Here is a 24441-nt window from a genome sequence, read left to right on the forward strand (position 1 = left end):
TTTGGACATTTTGAGTTTGAGATGCCTATTTGAATCCATGTTAAGATAGAATTAGGCAGGTGGATATATGAATCCATAGTTTCAGGGAAAGGTTGGGACTAGACCTTTTAGAGAAACATAAGTCAGTAGAGAAACATAAGTCAGAAACATAAAGTAAGTAAAGAAAGTGACGAGGAGAGGCATGAAAACTGAACCCTGGGGACTCCAGCATTTAGATGTTGGTCAGGAAGAGGAGAACGATCCAAAAAGAGTCAGAGAAACAGCAGCTACATGGGTATGACAAAAACTAGGAGTGTATGATAGCTTGGGAAGATGTAAACAAAGTGTTTCATGGAGGAGAAAGCAATCAACAATATCAAATGCTCCTGAGAGTTCAAATAAAATCGGGACTGGGCAATATGGAGGTTTTGGGGGACACTGAAAAGAACTGATTTAGTGGTGAAATAAGTTTGAAAGCCTAATTAGAGAAGATTAGAAAGAGAATGGGAAACGAGTAAGTGGGAGGGGGGAGAATAAGTAGCATTTTAAAAGAGTTTTGTTATATAAGAGAAGGAAAAAATGAACTGGTGGCTGGAGGGAGAGTTACAGAGTTAATGGAAGTTTATTTTGGTGAATGATATATGTTTGCTGATGAAAGTAATCCAATGTAAAGGGGAAATTGGTGATACAGGCTGTAGGGTTGACATTACAGGAGGAAAGTCCTAGAGAATATTAGGATTTGGGGAGGATATGGTTAAAGCATTTGTAAGCTTGCTCTGTGTTTGCAAGTCCTCAAACAGTGGGAAATCACTGCACTTGTCTCCCTGTTTTTCAACTTGAAGCTGAAAACAGTTTAAGATGTTTGTCTGCTTTGTTGTGTTATTTGCATATTTGTATGCTTTGCTTATCTGTGGCATTTGCTTGTCTGGAACATATCCTCCTACTCACGGGAAAATTCCTACTTTGTTCTTAAAATTAAAGATATCTCCTCAAGGCACACGGGAACTTCCTTGGTGCTCAAAGAATAGCTGAACTCCAAATGGCCCCTTTACCCGATAGCTAGCAGAAAATGAATTTGAGGCGCTGGCTCTCTCGCTTGGGACACAGACTTCCTTGCTTTCTAACTTCGTGTCAAAGAGTTTTCTTCTCGTGCTGATTGTTTGTGGGACAAAGAATAACTGCCACAGGTGGTGTCACCCACAATAGGGATTTAAATCCAATGCATAAATTGAAGTGTTAGCTTGAACAGACACTTCACAGATTCAGGAAGGATGCAAGGTTTGGTGAGGAAAAATTTTCCTCATTGAAATAAGAAGTTGACATTACGGAGCTAAAGGTGAGGGGATACTTAGAGGTTTGTGGAGCTAGGAGGACTGTTTGGGAAACAGGGATGCAGAATGTACTAGGAAAATAAAATAGGCTCAGTAGAAGGAGCTGAGGACCTTGGAGCTGAGGTTCCTGATTATTCATTTAAATTAAGACCAATCAGCATCCTTCTGTATTGATTTGGTCACATTCAGTTGCTTGGAGCCAGGGGAAAAGTAGTCAAAGTTTGCAATAAACTAGGTTTGCTATTTTTTTTTTTTTTTTAATTTTTGCTATGTGAATATGGCCAAGGTACAGATAAGGAGATTGAGGATCTAGGTAAGATAGTGATCATGATAGAACAAGGAATCTATGATGCATGATGAGGGCAGCAAGACCATGACAGAAAGGAGGGTGGTATTAGTGAAAAAGTGGTAAGGTCAATAAATTTGAGGGTGTAATAAGGTCAAGGAATAGTCGTAATACGGGTACAAGAAGAAATGGTGGTCAGAGAATAAAATGCCAGAAATAAAGATTTTGGAGTTGGTACACACATTGGTAATGGCAAGGCCAAGAGTAATGCTCCTCAATGGTGCCACGTTTGCCATACTGGAGAAAACAAATTCATTGTGTGGGACTGTCCCTTACAATGCAGGATGTTTAGCATTCCTGGTTCCTGGCACTAAATTACCGTAAAATCTCCCAGTCAGAGTGACATCAAAAGGTTCCTATGTACATTACCAAATGTTCTCAAAAGTTGGTATTAACTTTCCTTTCTTGAGAACTAATAGATGGGTATATGATCACGGGACTAGAAAGTATAATTGGAGATGCCAAAAAATTGAGAGGTCATGGAGTTGGATGATCTTCATGGATATGAAGTTACCAAAATCAACAGAATTATGCTGAAGAGAAAGACAGTGAGCCAGGAGCTAAGCTGTATGAATAACATTCTACAATGAAGTATAAAAAGATATGCGCAGGTGATAATGTTTCAGTAAGCCTCTGAGATCTACTTCAAGAATTCCTGCATCTTTTGCATCCCAACGGAATGTCTAAATAGGGTTGAACAGTCTAGGGATTCCAGGCTCCATTCTCACGCCCCAATCAAATTCTTATTTTAAAGAGGTGCAATTGAAGATAGAACCAACGAACATTATAACAGCAACACTGTTACAAAATGATGTATTCCATATACTTATTTTTAAATGTCTTTATCATTAGAAAATGCTATATTATTTGTTTGAAATAGAATTCATAATGCTTAAATACTCCTTTTCCTTTCCAAATTATCTTTAAACCTTATAGTAGAGCCTCCACTTCAGTAAGTTCATTGAAATGTTTTCTCTTCCACTGACAGATCCAATTAATTTTTGTTTTTATGTGAATCATGCTTATCTCATGTTTATAGGTTGGGTCTTAGAATTTCTTTTTTTTCTTTAACAAATCAGCCTGTTTTCAACTCCATGTACTATCTTTTATCCGCACTTTCCTTCTCTCTGTTAAAAAGTTTCCTTTTCTTACCAGTGCAATACTTGTTCAGTTTCTTTCTAAGCAATTCTAAAGCCCCCAAACAGTCCAAAACCCTCTACATCTTCTACTGTTAAACAATTTAGAAGCTTCAAGAAGTGTTGCTCAATTTTCATCTGTTGAATAAAGGTCCTTGGCTAACCCTCATTTTCAAGGTAATTAAAACAATGTATAACACAAAGTAAGATTCCAACTATTAGCTGAATTTCCAAAAATTTATATCAACCTTCTTGAAACTGTAGGAACATTATGGGCTACGAATTACCCCAATATCTGAGAACATTCAGTAAATTAAGAATAATTTCTTGGACACACACCTCAACATAGAGTCATTCTATTTTTCAATTATAATACAACCAATTTACAGCAGCAATAGAGTTAGGAAAAAAGAGAATATGTTCTTCTATTCTGATCTTATTAGATTTAGCTTCCAGGCTTTAATCAATGACATTTTTGACTGTGTTAGATAGCTATAAGTAATTCTGAATTTCATTCAATCATTATAGACTGATTAGATTTTTTCAGTAAGACCAGATTATTGTGACAAAGGTGATATTTGGCTACACAAATACTCTGGAGTCACCACAGCCACCACGGTTTCTTGGGGAAGTAGTGTATTTTTTAACAGCTTTTAAAATACCTTTACCAGGATATGATTTACATACTATAAAGTTCACCTATTTAAAGTAATGTACTTTCATTAAGAAATCTTCTCTAAACACAGCTGTTAGTTGCCTTTTTTAAGAATGGCAGAATGGAAAGAGTTAATTCAAGTTGACATGTACTATAGAACTGTTTAAAAATCACAATTAGGATATCAGTACCAAAATATTAAAATTGTATATATGAAAATAAGACTCTAATGTGCCACAAATCTTTTCTTTAAGGAAGTAAGAAATGTATATGCCTCAAAACATCTTACTAAATCCTATCAAAGTAAGTACATATTGATAATGAAACCCTTTAAGCTTCCAGCTAAATGTTCTTTGACTACATTTTTTTCAGGGCTAACAAAAACCATTGAGAAGATGGAGCTTGGCATATGACTCTCACATATAAGCACATTAACAAGCTTATATCAAGGCTGAGTCATACTGAGCAAATACTTCTAGAAATTTCCCTCGTGTGCTTTATTCAGTTATTGGGAAAATGCAAAGCCTCAGATCTGCCACATATATCCAGCCCAGATGCTCAAAGCACTTGATTTTACCCCAGGGCAAAATTCCATATTCAAGACTAGATCTAGAACAGATGGCCACTCCACCTCCTCTATAATCTGCTTGTACCCTATGAATAAATGAAAAGACTAAAGGGAATGCAGATTCCACACCAGGACCAGAACAAACATTATTACTATTAATACTAATAATAATATTTATTAAGCACTTTTGTGTACATGATAGTTTAATACGCCCTGCACAGAATGAGTCCTGATGATCATAACATTCCATGTAGGAACAATGTAAATTTCTTAACTATGCTTTTTCAGGCATATACACACTTCTTGCCATCACAGAGTTTTCAATCTGATCAGTGAATATTTGTCCATTATTGTTATTGAAAAGGACATAAAATCAATTCTTCAAGAATTTAATGAGTCAGGATTATGTTTAATGTGCCAGTATACTGGGAATAATACATGAAAATGTCCCTGCCCCAAGTTGGCTATAATCTGTTGCTGAAACAAAGAGAATTAAAATATAAGAGTTTACAACTATGCATTAATTTGTATGGTACATGTAATTAGTGTTCAGGAGATAAATGAAAGCCATCCCTCTACAAATTTTACTGCTAAAAAAAAATAGCCAACACTTAGTACTTCTGGTATATTGAGCACTGTTCTGAATATATTGATGCTAGCCTATTTAAATCTTCACCTCAGTTAGGTTACATCATTACACCCATGCTATAGATGGGGAACCTGAGGCACAAAGGATTAAGTAAATTGCCTGAGATCACAGCTAGTAAGTAGCAGAGTTGGGGTCTATGTTCTTAATCACAGTGTTCAAAAAAGGATCCATGGAAGAGGAGAGCACTGAGCTAAATCTGAATGACAAAGCAAAGAGGGGAGGGTATTTCAATTGAGAAGGGGAACTTGAATAAGGAATAAGCAAAGTATGGCTGGAAGCTGGGAAGCAGTGGGAAGGAAATTTATACTCTAGGTAGGATAGGATCTGAGTATGGAAGGTATTAAATGCAAGGTGGAAGCTTAGAGCTAATGCAGTAGGATTTATAAAGTCATTGATGGTATGTTGCCACAGCTGGTGAACTCCTGAGCATTCCTGCCTAGTCTAAGGATGCACCCTAAGTGCAAGAAAGATGATGAAAATCAGCAGATTCTTCAAACCCAAATATTCATCCAATGTTTGCCAATGTTTCTGGTTTGGGCAAAAAAAAAAAACTCACTGGCAGCCTTTTATTAGACAAATGGGTTAGGCAGTAAGGGTAATGCCAGTATCACCTACATATTGGCCCTAAAACAGCTAAGAAAAACAAGATCAAATTATCATTAGAATGAATTGTTATAGGTCCTGTTAGATGCAAACCATATATATATATAGTTATATAATTCAGTGCTTAAAATCAATTCAAGGGAGTGTTTCTTAAATTTTATTATGCACAGTAATCACCTGGTTAACTACCTAAATGCAGATTATAGGACCTTATCCACCAGGTTTTTGGTTCAATAGATTTGGAGCCTGATGTTATATATTTTTAATATTATGCAATAGAATCAGATAATTTTTAGACAGAGGGTCTAAATACCAAATTGAAACAAAGTGTGAAAATTCTGAAAGAATACTTAAGATAGTTTATCTGTATCTGTTATGTTTACCTAGTAAATAATCTTTAAAATATCATTCAAATAAAAAAGCCATGGCCTGTCCCAATCAAGATGGCAAAATGAGATTCTCCAGGGCTTTGTCCACTACAGAAGCTTTGCACAACCAGCAAGAACTGGCAGAAACATTTTCCCCAAAGCTCTGAAAAATAGTTAAAAGGTTGTAGAAACAGGGCAAGTGCTAAATAGGGTGAATGCTAAATCAAGAAAAAAGCAACACGAAAAATGATACAAAAAAATAGTTTCTGGTCCCTCTCTTAATCACCATCAGCTCAGCCTATAGCCAGCCCACAGTTCCATTTCTGGTTCCAGTTCTGGAGAAAGCAGAGGACTAGGGTGCACGTCTGTGTCAATCAACCTGAGAAATGAACTCAGACATACAACACAGACTTGCTTCTTCAGAGCTTGCCTTGTGCCTCAAGGCAGTTCATAGAGCTCTCCCACAGAACACTGTAGAAGAACAGTCAAATTACAGCTATTTTGGGGCAAAGGAGTGCCAGCTGAGGTTGTTTTCTAAATTTAATATTATGACAGCTAAGCTCTGACAGGGATCACCTGCACAGGCCAAAATGCAAAGACTTGGAAAGGTGTTTTCTATTATCCTTTTCTTTTTGTTGTTAGTTCCTGGCACTCAAGGGAATCTCTGTCATAACACTAGCTGGATACAAGCTTAAAAAACAGATGCCTCAGAGCCTAAATTCCAGAGATAATACATTAAAACATAAAAATGTCCAGGTTGCAACAAAAGATTACAAAATATACAACGAAACAGGAAGTGATGGCCCAGGCAAAGAAGAAGATTAAAGCATTAGACACTATCAATCCATCATGGAGGAAGACCATACTTGGGACATACCAGAAAAAGACTAAAAAAAATGTTCTCAAATATGCTGAATATGCTAAAGGATGATATGGTCAAAGAACTGAAGAACATCAGGAGAATGACAAATGAACACAAAGAGGCAGAAGTCATGAAAAGGAAACAAATGGAGGTGAAGTACACAGTAACAGATATTAAAAATCCCCTGGAAAATTTCAACAGCAGATTAAAGTTGACAGAAAAAAGAGTCAGTGAACTTGAAAATAAGACAACTGAAATCATTCAGTATGAAGAGGAGAAAGAAGAATGAAGAGAAGTGAACAGAGCCGTAGAGATCTGTGGGACATAATCAATCATACCGCATATGTATTGAGGGAATCTCAGAAGGAGCAAAAAGAAAGAAAGAATAACAGCAGAAAAATTCCCAAATTTAATAAAATATCTGAATATACACTTAGAGATGCTCAACAAACTGCAAACAGATAACCCTGTTGGTTTTTAACCCAAACAGACACACACCAAAACATATTATAATCAAACTGCTGCATGCCAAAGATAAAGAGAGAATCCTGAGAGCTGGACGGGAGAGTAACGTATCACATACAAGTGACCCTCAATAAGATAATGCTGAATTCTCTTTGGAAATCATGGCAGCAAGAAGGCAGTAGGATGACATATTTAGAGTGCTGAATATAAAATCTTTCAACCAAGAATTCTATAAACAGCACAACTGCTATTCAAGAATGAGGGACAGATTAAGACATTTCCAGATAACCAAAAGCTTGGAGACATCAATCAATACCATGCCCCACCCATTTGAATGGCTGCAATTAAAAAGAATAAGTGCTGGGTGAGGACGAAGAGAAACAGGAATCCAGGTACACTGTTGGTCGGAATGCAAAGTTAAGTAGCTGCTGTGGAAAGACCTAGCAATCTCACTTCTAGGTATATACTAAAAGAACTGAAAGCAGGAATTTGGTCAGATACTTTTATACCAATGACCATAGTAGCATTATTTACAATAGCCAAAATGTATATATATAACCCAAATTCCCAGTAGCAGATGAATCAATAAAAGAAAGGTGGTATAAAAATAAAATGGTATTTGTTCAGCCATAAAACATGTATGAACCTTGAAGACAATATACTGAGTGGAATACGTCACATACAAAGAAAAGACATTGAGTAATCCTACTTATGTGACAGCTACCATGTGCAGATTCAAAAAGACAAAAGTAGAGATAGGTTTGGGGGGATGCTGGGAGGGGAGTGAGGAATTAATGAACAGCATGAGCAGGCTTTCTGTTTGGGGGGATGGGAAAGTTCTGCGCATCGATAGTGGTGAGTGTTGCACAGCACTGTGAATGTGATTAAATTCAGTGAATGGTATGCTGGGGAATGGTTGAGATGGGAAAGTTTATATTGAATAAATGTTTCCACAATAAAAAGAAAAAAAAAAAAAACTAAAGAGACAATGACAAGAAAATGCAAGAAATGATCCTGGACTGGATCTAATAATGGAGGGAATAAGGCTGATTAGGACATTATTCGGACATACAAAAAACCTGGGATATAGACTTAAAGCTTTATATCAATGTAAATTTTTTTGGACTTGATAACTGTACTTAAGGTGTTTACATAAGTTAGTATTCTTATTCTTAGGAAACATACATGGATATATTATGGGTTCAAGAAGCATAATGCATGTAACCTACTCACAAATGTTTGGAAATAGATAAAGATAGACAGACAGATGGACAGGGGGATGGATAGAAATAATGATATGGCAATTGAGATAAAATGTTAAAATTGGTGTATCTGAGTATCCTGGGAGGGGGATGTTAGAGTTCTCTGGGTTTTTGTATTAGTTTTCCAACTGTATTGTAATTTTGAAATTATGTCAAAATAAAAAGTTTAAGGAAAAAAATCCAAGAAGCCATAGCAATCCTGGATTTATCTTTTAGGGCATCTATGCTCTATATCATTGTTGGTGAATGATGTGAAAGGCCAATAGGTCACATTTGAACAACTAGAGTTTAGATGATCATGTCATTATTAAATAGCATTCATACCCCTAGGTACAAATAAAGTTTGTTCTTTTTGCTAAGCTGTTTTACATGGACAAGTACAGTCTTTACATTATTATGAAAATCATGAAACTCCATCAAATGTATAATAACCAGATATCTAGCCATGAAATGCACTTTTCTGTTATAAAAACTTCTGGTTCCCTTTAATCCTTCTTTTTGAAAATGGCACATTTCAAGAATATTTCAGGAAAAACAACAATTAGAAATTCGAATATATCTTATGATTGCAGTTTCAATATATCTTATGATTATGTATTTCAACTTTTATCAGTTGGCTAAAAATGGAACAAACGAAAGCCTAAGCTGAATATAAAACAATATAGAACACAATGGTTATAAAGCTAAAAGTTATAATAGGATAGATTCTACATCATGAGTAAAATAATGAGGATATTTTAATGAGAGTGTTCATCAAAAGTTAAACAATGAGACTATTCAACAAGCATTTGGAAGAAAATGACATTTTAAATCTGGAAAAGGTAAAGTACATTTACGAAAACTAATGTTCTGCAATCATTTATGTTCCTCTGAGGCCAACACTACCATCTTGACTTCACACCAGTTGAAACCTTTGTCAAAAGAGATAAAATATTTTATTCTACACCTTTTGCAGTATTTTTAAAATAAGAAAACTCCTAAGGTGTATATGATTTTCAAAGAAGGAAAATAAAGCTCTTGTTTTAAATTGGCCACTATTAACAGTGGAATAAAATGTCATGAGCTTCTATTTTTAGGGGAATGAAAAATATGGCATTATAGATAAATTATTTACCAATTTATATTCATAAGCCCAGGAATGTTGTTCTTATTAACGAGATTAAAACTTGATTTACTTTTTATTTTTGGGGGTGCATGGGCTGGGCAAAGCCTGTTTTAATCGCTTCTTCATCACTCCAATTTTGAGGGAGAGAATCCTGCCCTAGTGTGTTATAGGGATGGCCTAATCCACGGTCTTTGATACTAGACAGATGAGACTGACAGCAGTTTATTAGTCACATATACTCAAGGCCTGTGGGAGGAAGACACCATATGCCACTCATGGCCACACAGGGGTTACACTCAGGAACAGAGTGAACAACCTCCAAAAGCAGGCTTTGGAGTATCAAGAGGACAGAGTACCCTCTGGCTCCTGAAGGAGGATATAACGGGCTTGTTTCTATAATTCCAAGGGCTGGCAGGGAACTGAAACCCACTACTCAGGAATAAGCAGGGACTGCGCCTGGATGTTTGATAAAAAGGGTTGTTTGGTGAGGGCACCTTATCCACGACACTAAATTACTCGAGGTTAGGCCACTCGAGGCCCTCCCAATTTTATTAGATTTCAAGGTAGCACATAATATTAATTTTGGGCCTTTAACACAATGCCTAAGGGAATTTAAAAATATTTGACTACATGTCGTGCTGAGTACCTCTCTACTGAGGGCTTAAGTGATACCAAAGTACTGACACATCTAGAGGGATAAACTTTTAAGGAAATGAACCAACTGAGAACACTAATATATTAATATATATAAATACACTTTTATTTTGATGTGTGTGTGTGTGTGTGTGTGTGTGTATGTGTGTGAGACAAGGCCTGAACAACTGGTTAAAATGATGGTGGGTTATTCGGGAAAGGAGAGAGTAAGTGATTCACTTGTATCTATGGGAGGGCATTTACCTTTTTAAAATAAAGACTCCATTAACTGAAATATTTTCATGCATGTAAACCAACATATAATGCTATGATTTATGCCGGTTTTTAAGTATGCATGCCCTGTGAAGGAAAAAGGAGCACAAGGAACTTAATCTTATCAAAATTTGGAACAAAAAGAATATTGCCATTTTGGAGGAAAAACTTCCCATTGAAGTCAAACTGTTTTAGTTCCTATTTTTAAAGGCCAAAAATGACTACTATTAAAATTTCACATTCCTAAAAGGTTATTTAATTTGATTAGGTAGTGATCATTCTTGTGTGTCTACTCTTTGCCAGATATTATGCTATGGAGGTAGACAGAAATACAAAGCTTTCTTTATGTTTAAAGAACTAATAATAATCTATCTAATGGTAACAGATTTGTTTAGCAAGTATACCACAAGGCAGAATAAAATGCACTAAACAGAGGTATAAGCAACTTACAAGATAATTAAAAGGGTTGGCACCAGATTTCTACCCTCAGTGACTAGTATCTCTGAATTCAGATCTCCTTAATTTCTCCAGAAGGGATGAAAGAGGGATAATGCTTGAATAGAGTCTAGAAGTCTACCAGCTTCTTATAAGACTTTTAAACAAACTACCTCTTTAACCCTGTATCCCCTCCTAATCGTCCTCAGCTTTGGTGGTTCTTAGTACAGCCAGTTCCTGAGTCTTTCTGGGGTTCTCCTATAGTCAGGTAATTTCTAGATGGTATACTCGCTGAAGGCACTATGCCTTGTCTTCACTTTGTTCTGCTAAGTCACTTACCATTCCTTTATACATTTTCTGTTTAGTTTGTGAAATAGGGATCGGGTGTTTTCTAGCTTCACTGAACATGGAACAAAGTTTCAGGTTGTTCTTGGTTGGATAAGTTCAAAAAGAGAATATGTTGAACATAACTCAATTCTTTCATCTTAAAGTTTGTTTTGCTTACTTGATTACTATGATTTGATAATTAAATTGACATTAAGAAAATAATGTTAACAATAGAGCGGCAAATTTTAAACTCAAAATATAAGAATAAATCTTTCATAGAGAAATCTTTAGCAACGTAGCAAGTAGGGCAGGAGAAGACACTTGTGGGTTGGGAAAGCAAAAACTTCAAAGTTTTCTCAAATCATCTGAAGTAGGTACTGCTTAATCTGCTGGAAGTAAAATACTAATTAGTTAAATCACAAATAATTCAAACCTTTACAAATACAGTGAATTCTTCCACTTTCTCATTGGCTGAGAGCAATTTCTTCTGTGCAGCCTGGAGGGCCTGCTCACTTTGCATTGCTAATCCTTGAAGCTGCTTAGATGCTGTTGTTTCAATTTTTGCCATTGCAGATTCAGTCTCATTTATTTTGGATACGAGGATAGTAAGCTTGAGTTCCTGCAAAAGATTAGTCATCACAGAATTAAAAATATATATATCACATGCAGATTTGGAAGAGTTAGCTATACATATCAGACATGGAAAGTGTCCTGTTATTCTCTCCAAATAGATTAGATAGATAATTTATTGATTTGGATAGAACGGATGGTTGTTTTTTTTCAACAAAATATCCTGAGCACATATTCTCATATATTCATCATCAAAGTTAAGTTCATGCTTTTTAAAAATGGTAAATCATTGAAGACATGAAAACTACTTTAGACCAAAAGATCCTATATATCAAATGGAAATATTTAATTACTTTCAGGTTAGGCAGACTTACAAAATATACTCCACTTGTATAAATGCCAGTACTCAATAACAATCTTCATTTATTAGAAATAATCAAGACAAAAAAAAATCTGTCTTCTCTTATATAGTACTATCCTTAACATTAAATAAATTTTCAGTGTTTCATGTACAAAATTAAGTTTTCTTTACAGTTATCTTAAATATTCAAGTAGTTCATAATAGTTTTAGGAAGAAAAAGTTGACAAGCTTAAAACTGAAAAGGACATTGTTATAGCCCACCTCTAAGATACAATGTTCTAAAGACATACCTTTTTCTCTAACTCCTCTTTAGTTTTTTGATACATCTGTTCATACTGTGACTTCTCTTTTACAGCAACATTAAGTCTTTGCTTTAGTGAATCAATTGATATTTTCTTGTTGGAACACTCTTCAGTTAATGTCTTTACCTATAGTAAAAGCATAGAGGTAATAATTATTGGTAAAGGCATTCTAATAGTATATTTTCTTTCAACAGAGAACTAAATGAATACATGAATGAGTTTAAATTTATTTATTTTCACATAAGTGGTATGAGATACAAGTGAAATAAGATTTGCAGAACTCATTGAATGAATGAGACTAAGAATTCTTAAATCATTGGCAAAACAGAAATTGAACAAAAATGTATGAATACTAGGGTGGTATGACAGTGGCTCAGTGGCAGAGTTCTTGCATGCCATGCGGGAGGCCCGGGTTCGATTCCCAGTACCTGCCCATGCAAAAAATAAATATGAAAAAAAAGTGTGAATACTAGTATTTATAGTCTACTACCTAATAATGCAATGTTAATTTTAATTATATTATCTTTGATTACTAATGTAAGCTTCCTTAGACAGATTATTATTTTTGATTCTTAAAGAAGACAAGTTATAGATAACTTCTAGTTGTATTCTTGAATGTATATATAACATACATTTAAAATAAAATTAGATAAGTAATGGAGCATAGTTATTATACATTCAGAGAATAACAGAAGAAAATCTTCTTTTTCAGTTTAATACCACTAAAGACATGAGATTACCTAGACAAAGATTGTAAAACCATATCTGAAATGATTATCGAAATTTTAAAAATGAGCAAAATTTAAAGGTAACATTGAAAAATAAACCTTAGGGAGTAATTATAATTTATATAGATTCATGGAGGAGAAAACAAAAGAAAATGCCAATGTATTTTTCTTGCTCCTTTAAAATTTTCTCTCTTAAGTCAGTATGAGCTAATAGCTACTTTTACTCCAACAAGAAAAATAAGGGAAATACTCTCTCTGGGATCGGACACCATTTACTAAAGACCAAAGCACAAGCTGCTTTATGAGTTGTGCAAACAGCGCCTTGTTTTTCCAAAAAATATCTCTTAATCACCAAATTGCTGACTTCTAACTTGGGGTTAGATATAACTATTTTAAATACATCCCTGCCCATGTACACTGAATTAAGTATACAAGTATAGAAGAAAATTTTTATACTGATTATAGAGCTTCTGGTTGTCATTCTTTTCTTTTAGAAATACATGCATGATTCAGTAATTACAAATTGTAGTTTTTTTTAATAAAACAAAGTATTTAATAAATATGTTATTATGTATTTCAGAAATGCTAAAGATCGAAAAAAATAAGCTTGATTATCTTTTCAGGGAATATTTATAAATAGAGAATGTGGCTACATTATGTATCAGATTTTAGAATCCTGAGTTGGAAAACAAAGTACTTTTATAGAAGATGATGTAATTAATTAACAGTACATATATATTCTTTAATATAGTATTTCCCATAAATTTATTAGGATTGAATATTCAAGTTAATAAAACGAATAGTAGAAAGTGAATTTTTTTAGCATTAGTGAACAAAATCGATACCTTTTTTTCAAGACTTTCTAACATTCCATTAATATTCTCATAACTTTCCATGCTCACTTTCTGTCGAAATTTCAAGTCCTCTATCAAGTGTCTTTTCATAGTTAAATCCCTCTCCATTCGAGATATCCTAGAAAAGAAAGATATTTTATCTAATTTTATAGAAAATATTTTAAAAGTGGTAAAACCTTGTATATTATCCATTGTTAAGCCTACTGTTAATTTTTAAGTGATATCTGATATTAATGAAATTAAATTAATAAAATCAATTGCATTGGATTTTGAAATGCAAAATATTGCTCTATTAATATTTTGGGTATTTGTAAAACTTATAATCTAGTTGTGACATGGTTATTTTGGTATTACATATATGTATTAAAATAAAAATAGAATAATTGAGAGAGATTAATAAAATTTATGAAACCAAAATTATATTTAAAATACATTCTTGCATTGCTAAGAAAAATATAAATGTACTTAGAGATAATAAAATGCATAACACTAATAAAGAATCCTCTACTTAAATAAGTGCAAAATCATGCCATATGTAGAGAAACTAAAATGAGACATGAAATGTTCTGATTTAATATAATTTGTGATATTGACAAAGTTTAGCTTAAGCTGATAAAATATTAAGTATGAAAAGATAGATGCAGTGACAACAAATATTACTATTCCCACTACCTCTACTACTACTACTATAATGAGAACAATAACTAACACTTATTGAGAGCTTACTATATGCCAGGTACTATTCTAAGTGCTTTATATGTATTATCTCATTTAATCCTCATAAGAAGTTGATGAGTTAATACTACTAAATTGAGGCATAAATAGGATAAGTAACTTGTTCAAAGTCACAGAAGTAGTTGGTAGAGGAGTCAAGGATTCTAAGAATGTTGCTCTAGAATCCTCACTGTTAACCTAATAAGTAAGACTGCCTCTTAATCTATAAACTTTAAAATATATATGGATACATACAAGGTATAATGTATATATGACATATATATATATTAAATTTACCAATGACACACTGGAGTTCTATCTAAACACATTACCTCCTAAGCTTTAGTACAGCTATAAAAGATACAGAAAAAATTATTTTGATTCAATGGGATAGAAAACTTTAAAGCCCATTTTTTAAATAAACATATTTAAGTACAAACTTTAATAACCTTCAGTTTTTAAAAAATACAAAATATTTTCACTTTTCTACTTTAACCTTGTAAGTGTAGACATTAAATACCATAAGTATCAACCACACATATTTTTTGATCCAAATAACTGCCATATTTTAAAGTTTTTTTCATTGTCTTGAGGCAATTAATTTATATTTATTCAGAATTAAATGTTTACTCTAAAGGGAAATCTAACTTTAAATAATCTTACTCTAATAAAAACATAGTAACCAACTTGTCATTAATCAAACTATACCACATAAGAAATATGCAGTATTCCTTAAACTTTCATCTTACGTAGACTTAAACACAAAGGATGGAAAACTGTTCATTTTAAGGACATGGTATTGTTTCTTGGATTGCAATGTTTAATAGAGTTAATTGCCACTTGGTGGCACCAAATACAATGGATAGAAATACGAAGACCATACTTTTCATGCATTTCCTTTATGTGTTCTTCCTTTGCTAGAAGTTCAAATTTCAGAGACTTCATATTTGATGACTGTTTAGTGAGTTCATTAGTTGAATTCTAGATTAAAAATATACATAAATTCAATACACTCTTTAATCTCTGTCTAAAGTGGCATAAAAATAAATGTCATTCTTAAGAAGAGTAATAAATTTGCAGTAATTATGGTTTTAATGAAAATAAACACTTTTATATTTTAAAATGCCTTATTTTAAGTGTTCTAATATAAATAATATAGAAGTACTAAAATTTTTACATAACCAAAATACCATAGAGGAACACAATCTCATAATAAGTGCTAACAGTTCACAATGAAAATACACTTAGAAGAATGTGAATTGTCTGTGTAAAATGTAAATGCTTATGTGATGTATTAGTTTAATGCTTTAATAAGATTACTTAAAACTAAGGCTGGATTTAATAATAACGCATAACACATTAAATATGGTCACAAATGCTTTGCAGCTCCTCCTATAAAGAGGTGGAATCCATTTCGCCAGTCTTTGACTCCGTTCTTGTAATTTGCTTTGACCAAGAGGATGCAGCAGAAATTAGACGGTGACCGTTTAAAGCCTCGGCTTTAAGGGCTTGTGGCTTCCACTTGCAGCAGAAATTAGACGGTGACAGTTTAAAGCCTCGGCTTTAAGGGCTCGTGGCTTCCACTTGAGCTCTCTTGGAATGCTGCTCTGAGATGGCCATGCAGGGAAGACTGGTGAGAGGCCATGTGGAGGAATACCAAGGCCCCCTGGCTGACAGTCAGCCACACGTGAGTGAGGCTGTCTGGACCTTCCAGCCCAAGTAAATCTCTGACTTCAAAGAATGCAGAGATTTGAGGGAATCCAAAAGAGACCAGAAAAGAACTCTTCCATCAACTCCCTGAATCATGAGAAATAATTAATTATTGTTTTAAGCTGCTGTGTTTTGTGATGTTTTGTTAAGACAATGACGGACAAAGAACCTCATGAATACCAAACACTATTTACTTGAAGTTATTAATAATGCTATGTATTATTAGGGTGTTTATGTATCATTATTAGTTTTTCAAAGCAGAACAGCTTTGTCTACACAGTCTAGAAGTCTAAGGTAGTAACTAAAGTGTTAGGGCACCTAATTTTCAATTTTCACTTAGGTTCCAATTAAATATGTAATCTGATACATTACTTGGTCATTATGATATTTTAGTTGTCCAATATAAATAGAAAAAAATTCATAGTTTAAAAATATTTGGAATAGCTCTTTTGCTAATCTATTAACTACAATCAAATGTTTCTATTAGATGTATTCCCACATTTGACTCTTTGACTTAGGTTAAAAAATTTTTACTTTGAAAAAATAAAAGCATAAATCACTCAAGATGAATGTGAGCAAATTCACTGACAGACATTAAATATCTCATTAGTATAGAATCTGTAAATGTATAAAATTATTTTCTTTAAAAACCCAGGCTATCTCAACATGACAACTGAACTGAATGTTATGTTTTGATCAAATGTGCATGTAAGGCAATCTAAATTTCAACCACATTTTGCACGGTTAGAGTCTTATATATTGTCTTATTCTACCACTGAAAGAATAAGATGTTCTACAATTTTAGTGAATTTACCAGCTAACTGAAGCTTTTGCTTTAATCATTATCCTTAAATTGTTTTTTGGAATGATATATGACATAAATAAATGGTAACAAAACATTCTTATTATGTAAATGTTAATTAAATATATTGTGATTAAATACGTGCTTTCTTTGACAGTGTAACAGAAACACAATTTACCTTCTATTGTTTATTTAATTTGAAATATGAAACCCGTGATCATACTAGGTTGTTAGTGATACTTTAGTGATATTATATTAATTATAACACTGTATTAATTATATGCTATAAATGCTATAATTATATAATAGTATCATTATACTATAGCATACAGATGACTTTAGGGACTATTGTGATATAAATGGCTACTTAATTCTTCTCTACATGGTCCCAGACTACTGTGTTGTCTAATTTTTATTTACCTTAACATTTTAATGTTTATTTTCTCTCAATGTGTTGGCTGTAATTTCCTGCTTCTGTCAATATTCCTGTCTAAAAACCATCATCCTGCCTCTTAATATACATACTCCTAATTTGGCACTAAGATATTTTCTATTCAGAAAAATAAACTTATTAAAACTATTTTTTAAAAAAGACAGCAGACAGTGAATGAAGAATGACAGCATCTTCAATGGAATAAATTAGGTGGGTTTTAAGACAGCTGTTTGTGCCTCTTCTGTTTTTAAAATCTTTATTTTAGGTGGCTGAAAGTCTATAACTTTGACTTTTGGATAAGTGAGGGATTATTGAATTATAATAAATAAAGCAATGCCAGCTTAATATATACTAGTGCCATAATCTCTAGATCTGAGTTTAATTTATATGCTATTTAATACTTCTATTATTTCATTTGATCTTCAAACGTTATTAACTAATTGGGTAAACATTATTTTTATTCCTAATTGAGACATGATTTCCTCAATCAGGTCCTACAATGAGTTAGAGGTTATAAAGTGATCAAAACCCAGGCTGTCTGACCCTTTCCATTCCCTATTACACAACACTTATTTTGCAGCATGACAACATCTGGTATAAAACATATATTTCAAAAATGTGTTACTAATAGAGTAGTAGTATATGGGAATCCTGTATTTTATTCATGATTGCTCTGTAAACCCACAAATTCTCTAATTTAAAAAGTATATATATTGGCTCCCAATGAAAATGGATCCTGTACTGTAATTAATAAGCTGCATTATTCTGAAATTCTATCGATCCAGTAGGCGACATAGAAGAAATATTTGTGGATTCAAGCTGAGCCAGTGTTTTATACGTTGTCTGGTGCCAGATTTGACCAAATGGCTTAAAAAAAACTTAGCCAGCTGACCACTCAAGGCTAGTATATATTTGCTGGTAATCTGAAATTTTTTTAAATGTTCTCTGATAAGTGAAAGAAGTATAAAGAAATTATCCCCACCTTACATTATTTTATTTCCATAAAGATTAGTATTCATTTGGAAAAAAAGAGGTTAAAATGGTAAAAATCCATCTTGCTTTGAGCTTTCCTATATCAAGTTTACTAAATTAAAAAAAAAATGCATACTGTAATGATTTAGAACATGGCGTCTGGTGCCAGACGGATTGACTCTATTCTCTGCTCTATTCATAGCTGTGTGACAGTGGGCAAGTAACTTATACTCTCTCAGGCTGCTTTCACAATTGAGATGTAAGGATAACAGAACCTCTCTCACAGGGTTCGAATGAGGATTAAATGGACTAATATTTGTAAAGCATTTAAAACCAGTCTGGCAATATATTATATATATAAAGGAATAGTAGTTGAAAACTATTGCCTGTTATTATTAACTTACTAGGAAATTGGAAGAGAAGATGGCATATATCAAAAGTTATGCACTTGAACAATTGAGAAATTCAAAGAATCACAAATATAAATTGGTGTACAATTCAGCCTATATTGTACAAAGAGTTACACAATAAATTAAATATAAACAACTGATGTTTATATCATTCACTGGAAGGAATTTATATATCTCTAAATATTTTATTTTCCATTACATGGGGTTGGGTACCTTGAGGATACATGTCTAACGTGAGTAAAAATTAAGATATAGAAAATAAATGCACATCAGTACTCTAATGATACTGAATGACTCAGGGACATCTGAGGTATACATATAAGAAATTACATAGAAAAGTTAATTGGTTAAAATTAAAAAGATATATGCAGACCTTTAATAGATTCATAACTAGCTCTTTTTCTCAATTAAGTATTAAAATTATAAAGAAAATAGGTGATTTCTTAATAAATCATTGTGTTAGCAATCTGAAATCAAAACAGAAATTTTGTAGCAGAGTGTATTATGTACTTAAAGGTACTTGGTCTCCCAGGAAATTTCCACATTGAGACATGAAAGACAAAAGTAAAGCTTTATCCCTTTCGTTCTCATGAAGCCTGTCCATATTCTAGGACTACAGGCTGGATTTGTACAAAGTCACTTCAAAATGACAGCAAGCATTGGTCTAAATCGCTTTAGGCACTTTCTTTTGTCTTATGTACTGACTCAAACCTTCCTCCAGAGCGAGAGGTATATTTATATCTGGGTAAAAACTATATCATGGAAAACTACAATACAAATCATAGATACTCATGAGTCACCCATTATGACCAAAAACTGTTAGGCTAATTTAAAAAAGTATAAATCGGCCTACAATTATGAACAATTAAAGTTTAGAAGTTAGATGAGATGTTCTAACATTCGATTTTATCTTGGTAAAATAATATTTGTTGTTTTTTTAAATCTAAAGACATAAATCTAAGCAGAACCACAGAACTATGAATTAAAGTGTCTGTGGCAGATAAGATCAAAGAGTATTTCAACAGTTCATCCTTGTATATGAAAATGACAAAAATAATTCTTTAAAAAATACAGATTTAAAGTAAATTAGTGAATTATATCTTTAAAATATTTTGCTTAAATACTAAAAGATTGGAATAATTAACACACTATATAATAATGGGAAAAATGTATATATATAATAATGGGAAAAATTTGGGGGCATGCATCTTCACTAAAAATGTGTTTCTGTTTCTGAAAAAGTAGAATAAAGAGTCAAACTTGAACATAACTCTAATCAGTTTCTATCAGCAATCCTTCACTTAAAGTCCTATTATTTGGAGACTGCACACATCATATTTTAGATTGAAAACAACTAACAGTCTATTTAACAATTCAATATTCAATATCTTTTTAATAGTTATGGTTCTCCATTCCTAATGCCTTGTGTACGTATTCAACCATAAGTTTCTTTCTTATGAATCTCATTATAGCCCCGATACGTGGCCCCTTTAGCTTTCAGCTATCAATCCTCATTGAAGAAAATAATTAAATATGTAAGAAATAAATAAGCTGGTTTTAAGCAGCTTAAACAAAAACTGTCCAATTAAAATAAACAAAAATTTAGGAGAGCCTTACTTTTAAGTGGTTGATAGTTTCACCCAAGATATAATTCTTTATATACAATAGGAATTCTGTTTTTTATTCTCACTCTCAGGTTCAACTTGTGAAAACCTTTTTAATCAAACCACCCTTGCTCTCTGCTTCTTCTCACACCTCCCCTAAATTCCACTTCCTCTCCACCTCCAACTAACAAAGCCAAAATTAACAAAATTAAGCAAGTTTGTAGAGGAAATCAATTCTATTTATGTTAATACATTACATGATTTAAAGGAATTCTGTTCAGTAGATGGAGGAATGTAGAGCAGAGGAGTGAAGCAGAACAATGAAAATGGTCAGTTTACATCAATTCCTAAATTACGATTTTATGGAGTCTTACCATTTTTTTTCAGCAAAAAATATTATGAATTAACAGATAAGAATCTACCTGGCTAAAACTGAATAATGAGGTTTAATGTAGTAATAATTTTTGGATTGTTTATAACATAACTTCTTTATTAGTAAAATTAAATTAGAATTGATATGTGTCTTTGAGGATTCAGTAATTTAATATATACTTTCATACTTAATAAACCTTAAATCACCTTTAGTTTACACTGCAGTTGCTTCATTTCCAAATCCATGCTCCTTGAAGGAATAAGTGATGTAACTTGTATCCGTGGAACTGTTCCCCGGGTTACTTCTTCTGCCAAACTTGTGATTTCAGATGAAGACTCTAATTTCTTTAGTAAATCTTCCTTTTCTTTCCGAAGCTCAGCCAAATCCAAATTTAGTTTCTTTTTTAAAGAAAATAAATATAAATGTATTATAAAAATAATAAATGTAATCAAATAATTGTCGGCATAAAATTCTACAGGTAATATTACAAAATTGTCAACATCTATTGGCTTCTGCATGAGATTGCAGGGCTTTGTAGAAGTTAAAACAAAAGGGACCAGCTGTACTCAATATCTTTTGTTTGGCTGGTCTTTATTCATGGACCATGTTATTTCCTGCTTTCGTATATACGTGGGTAAGCCAGAGACTCACATATTTGATAACCTTGACTTCAGGGCTGATGTACTTAACTGGTAAAAGCCAAGCTGGAGCAGGATGGGATAACAGATGTTAGTTGTTTATTCCACTGGGTAGGTCTTACCACCCTATATAGCAGCCAAAATGCTTCTCATTTAGCAACATAAATGTTAAGCCCAATTAACAGACGAGGCTTGTTAGGGATTTAGTTCAAATAGCGTGCAAAGAAATTTAGTCTCATACACTTGATTGATAGTTGACAAGTCCTCTTTTAAGGTAGGAGGCAGAATTATACCAAAGTCCTTACATTTGAATTTTTAATACAAAACACATTTTACTAAATGACATACTAGCTTTTTTTATGAAAGAGAATAAAAAGAAACCATCTTTATGTTACCTTTTTTTCATTCACCAATCTGTAGTCAGCAAAATGCCACCAAGTTGTAATAGCATAACAACTCAGAGCTCCTTAAGGGGATAACTATACTAATATTTTATTATTCCAAAGAAGCATATAATACAGTAATTTAACATAAGGAACAATTAGACAAAATGGTACTGAAATGTCTGAGGGGAAAAAAATCTTTTTTGTTAAGAATTCCAATTAGAAACAGCAAAAAATGTAGCTAAAGTGCACAACAGTATAAACATAGGACAAGAATTATTTAAGTTTTAACATATTTAAGCACAACTTCTAGAAACTATACCAATAAATCCATTACTATATGTACATTTGTGTATGCATGTGCATATTGTTAAATATGATTATTTCAGGTCATGGATTTAAAACTGGAGCTTGATGTATTCGAGATTAAGCCATGTTTTGATGAAATAATAGTATAGTTTGGTGAGAAAACATTTCCTTGGTTAGGAGATTTTAACTTTACGATTTTAAAATGTGATTTTATAGATTTTTCAAAAAATATTTACTAATGAATTTTTTCAAATGTACATCATAATTAATATCTTAAACCAAACTCATCATTTCCTTAAGCCTGACTAACTTCTGGTTATCCAAGCTTGAATCCATCTCTCTAGCTGTTTATTAATTTTCTATAACCAACCATATGAGGTTCTATAAATCAGGTAATGTTTCTCATATTGTCCCTTCTGCCATTCTTTTAATGCAGATGCTCACTATTCCACTAAGGCTATTGCAGTAGCCCTCCTACTACCCTTAACCTTTCCCTACCTTCAACAATCTTTTATATAACTTCCTAAAACAATGTGAACCTGTAATTCCCTTAGTCAAAACCCTTCAGGTGTTCCTCACCCCAAGAGAATAAAGATCAGATGTGTTTGAGTGGCAAACCTGCCTGAGACTTAGCTTCAATTGTGACAATGCTAGATACATTTAAAATGTGCAGCAGTATGATTGGCATTATTATCTTCTTGGTAAATGCTGCCATATAGAGTCTGAGAAGTGTCCTAACCCATGCTGAGGTTCTAGATTAATAAAAAGCATCTGTGTTTAATATATATAGTATATAATATTATAATTTCTCCCATGTTTCAAATTTTACTTTGTCTCCAGTCATACTTATTTGTTTAATCTCAATTTAGGACCCCTACTAGGCTACAAACTCAATGGAGGCAGATGTACTCCCTTTACTCTTCATATCCCCAGCAGTGCAATCCCTCCACTATCTTCTAAAAGTCTATTTTCAATGAGTTAGTTGACTTCAATGCGAATAAGTACTGAGATCTATAATGATTTATGTGTATTTTCTAACAAAGTTTATAAAATAGAACCTAACAGTATATAAGTTTAAAACTAGACACTAGTAATTATTTATTTAAATATAACACTGAAGTTGCATAGGTCTCTGAAAAGGAAAGACTAAGCAACTAACTATAAAAAGAAACAAGTAAAGATTATATTGGAAAATGTATTCTTCAATGAGTGCTGTGGTGGCAGAATTCTAAGATGATCCCCAATGACCCATGCCCTTGTATAATACTTGCTCTTAATATGGGTGGGGCCTGTGAATATGATGAGATATCATTCTCATGATTACAATATGTCATGTGGCAGAAAGGATTTTGTTCATGTATTCCTAATAAAGTGACTTTGAATTCATCAAAAGAAAGATTGTCCTGGGTGGTCAAGTCCTTATCAGAGGGCCCTCCCTGAGGTCAGAGAGATTCTCCTTGAAGAAGTAAGCTGCCATGTTTTGAGAGGGCCTAATAGAGGGGGTCACTAATTGCCTGGCAGCCAGTAAAGAAAATGGAGACTCAGTCCTACAACCAGAAGAAAATGAATTCTTCTAACAAACAAATGAGCTTGGAAGAGGACCATAAGTTCCTGAAAGGAAGGTACCCTGGCTGACACTTCAATTGCCACCTTGAGAAACCCTGAGGAGAGACCCCACTAAGCCATGCTGGACTCCTGACCCATAGGAAACTATGAGGTAATGAATATGCGTGCTGTTTCTAAGCCACTAAATTTGTTGTAATGTTAAAAAGCACAGAAAATGAATAATACTAGCCCAAAGAAAACAAGACAAAACAAAAAGCCCCTTTCTTGAACATATTTCTGCCATTTTGCTCCATCTTGAGCAAATATCCCTAACCAAATAGTGTGTATTTTATAAGACATCCTCACCCCATTTTAATTTTATTTTCTCTGTCCATAATTGTATATTATTTTGATTATTTAAATTACTTAAAAATAAAACTTGTTCCATTTTCTATGCTAGAAATAGAAACTGTCTCAATTAAATCTGCATTTTGTAGTTCAATCCCTAAGCAAAAAACATCTGGTCAGAAGTTTCCTTTTGCTGCCCTGAACAGTGACTGTGGAATCCCAAGAAAGAGGAAATGAGTCTTGGCCTACCCTCTTGTGTTCTCTGATATGGGATTTCATTCACAAATCACTTTCATCCAGAGCCCCAATTTGACATCATCTGAAGGATTTGGATAGGAAATATCTAAATCCAGAACCTGACTCACTATCATTCATTCATTTTACATAT

The 24441-nt window shown here is 33.1% G+C and overlaps 1 protein-coding gene across 9 annotated transcripts in view; it reads right to left on the bottom strand.

Annotated features, from left to right (window-relative positions):
• Positions 1 to 24441, bottom strand: part of CNTLN (centlein) — a 417071-nt gene that overhangs the window by 37008 nt on the left and 355622 nt on the right. For 8 of the 9 annotated variants that reach the window (XM_077148088.1, XM_077148087.1, XM_077148091.1 and 5 more), the window contains 5 exons: positions 21037 to 21228; positions 15410 to 15507; positions 13804 to 13930; positions 12219 to 12356; positions 11431 to 11616 (listed from right to left, as the gene is read on the bottom strand). In XM_077148088.1, the coding sequence (XP_077004203.1) occupies positions 11431 to 11616; positions 12219 to 12356; positions 13804 to 13930; positions 15410 to 15507; positions 21037 to 21228 (741 nt within the window). Of the gene's footprint in view, positions 1 to 8966; positions 9136 to 11430; positions 11617 to 12218; positions 12357 to 13803; positions 13931 to 15409; positions 15508 to 21036; positions 21229 to 24441 lie in introns of those variants that run through there. The other variant, XM_077148093.1, reaches the window with a different exon arrangement.

This window comes from Tamandua tetradactyla, chromosome 2 (genome assembly GCF_023851605.1).
Source record: "Tamandua tetradactyla isolate mTamTet1 chromosome 2, mTamTet1.pri, whole genome shotgun sequence".
NCBI lineage: Eukaryota > Metazoa > Chordata > Mammalia > Pilosa > Myrmecophagidae > Tamandua > Tamandua tetradactyla.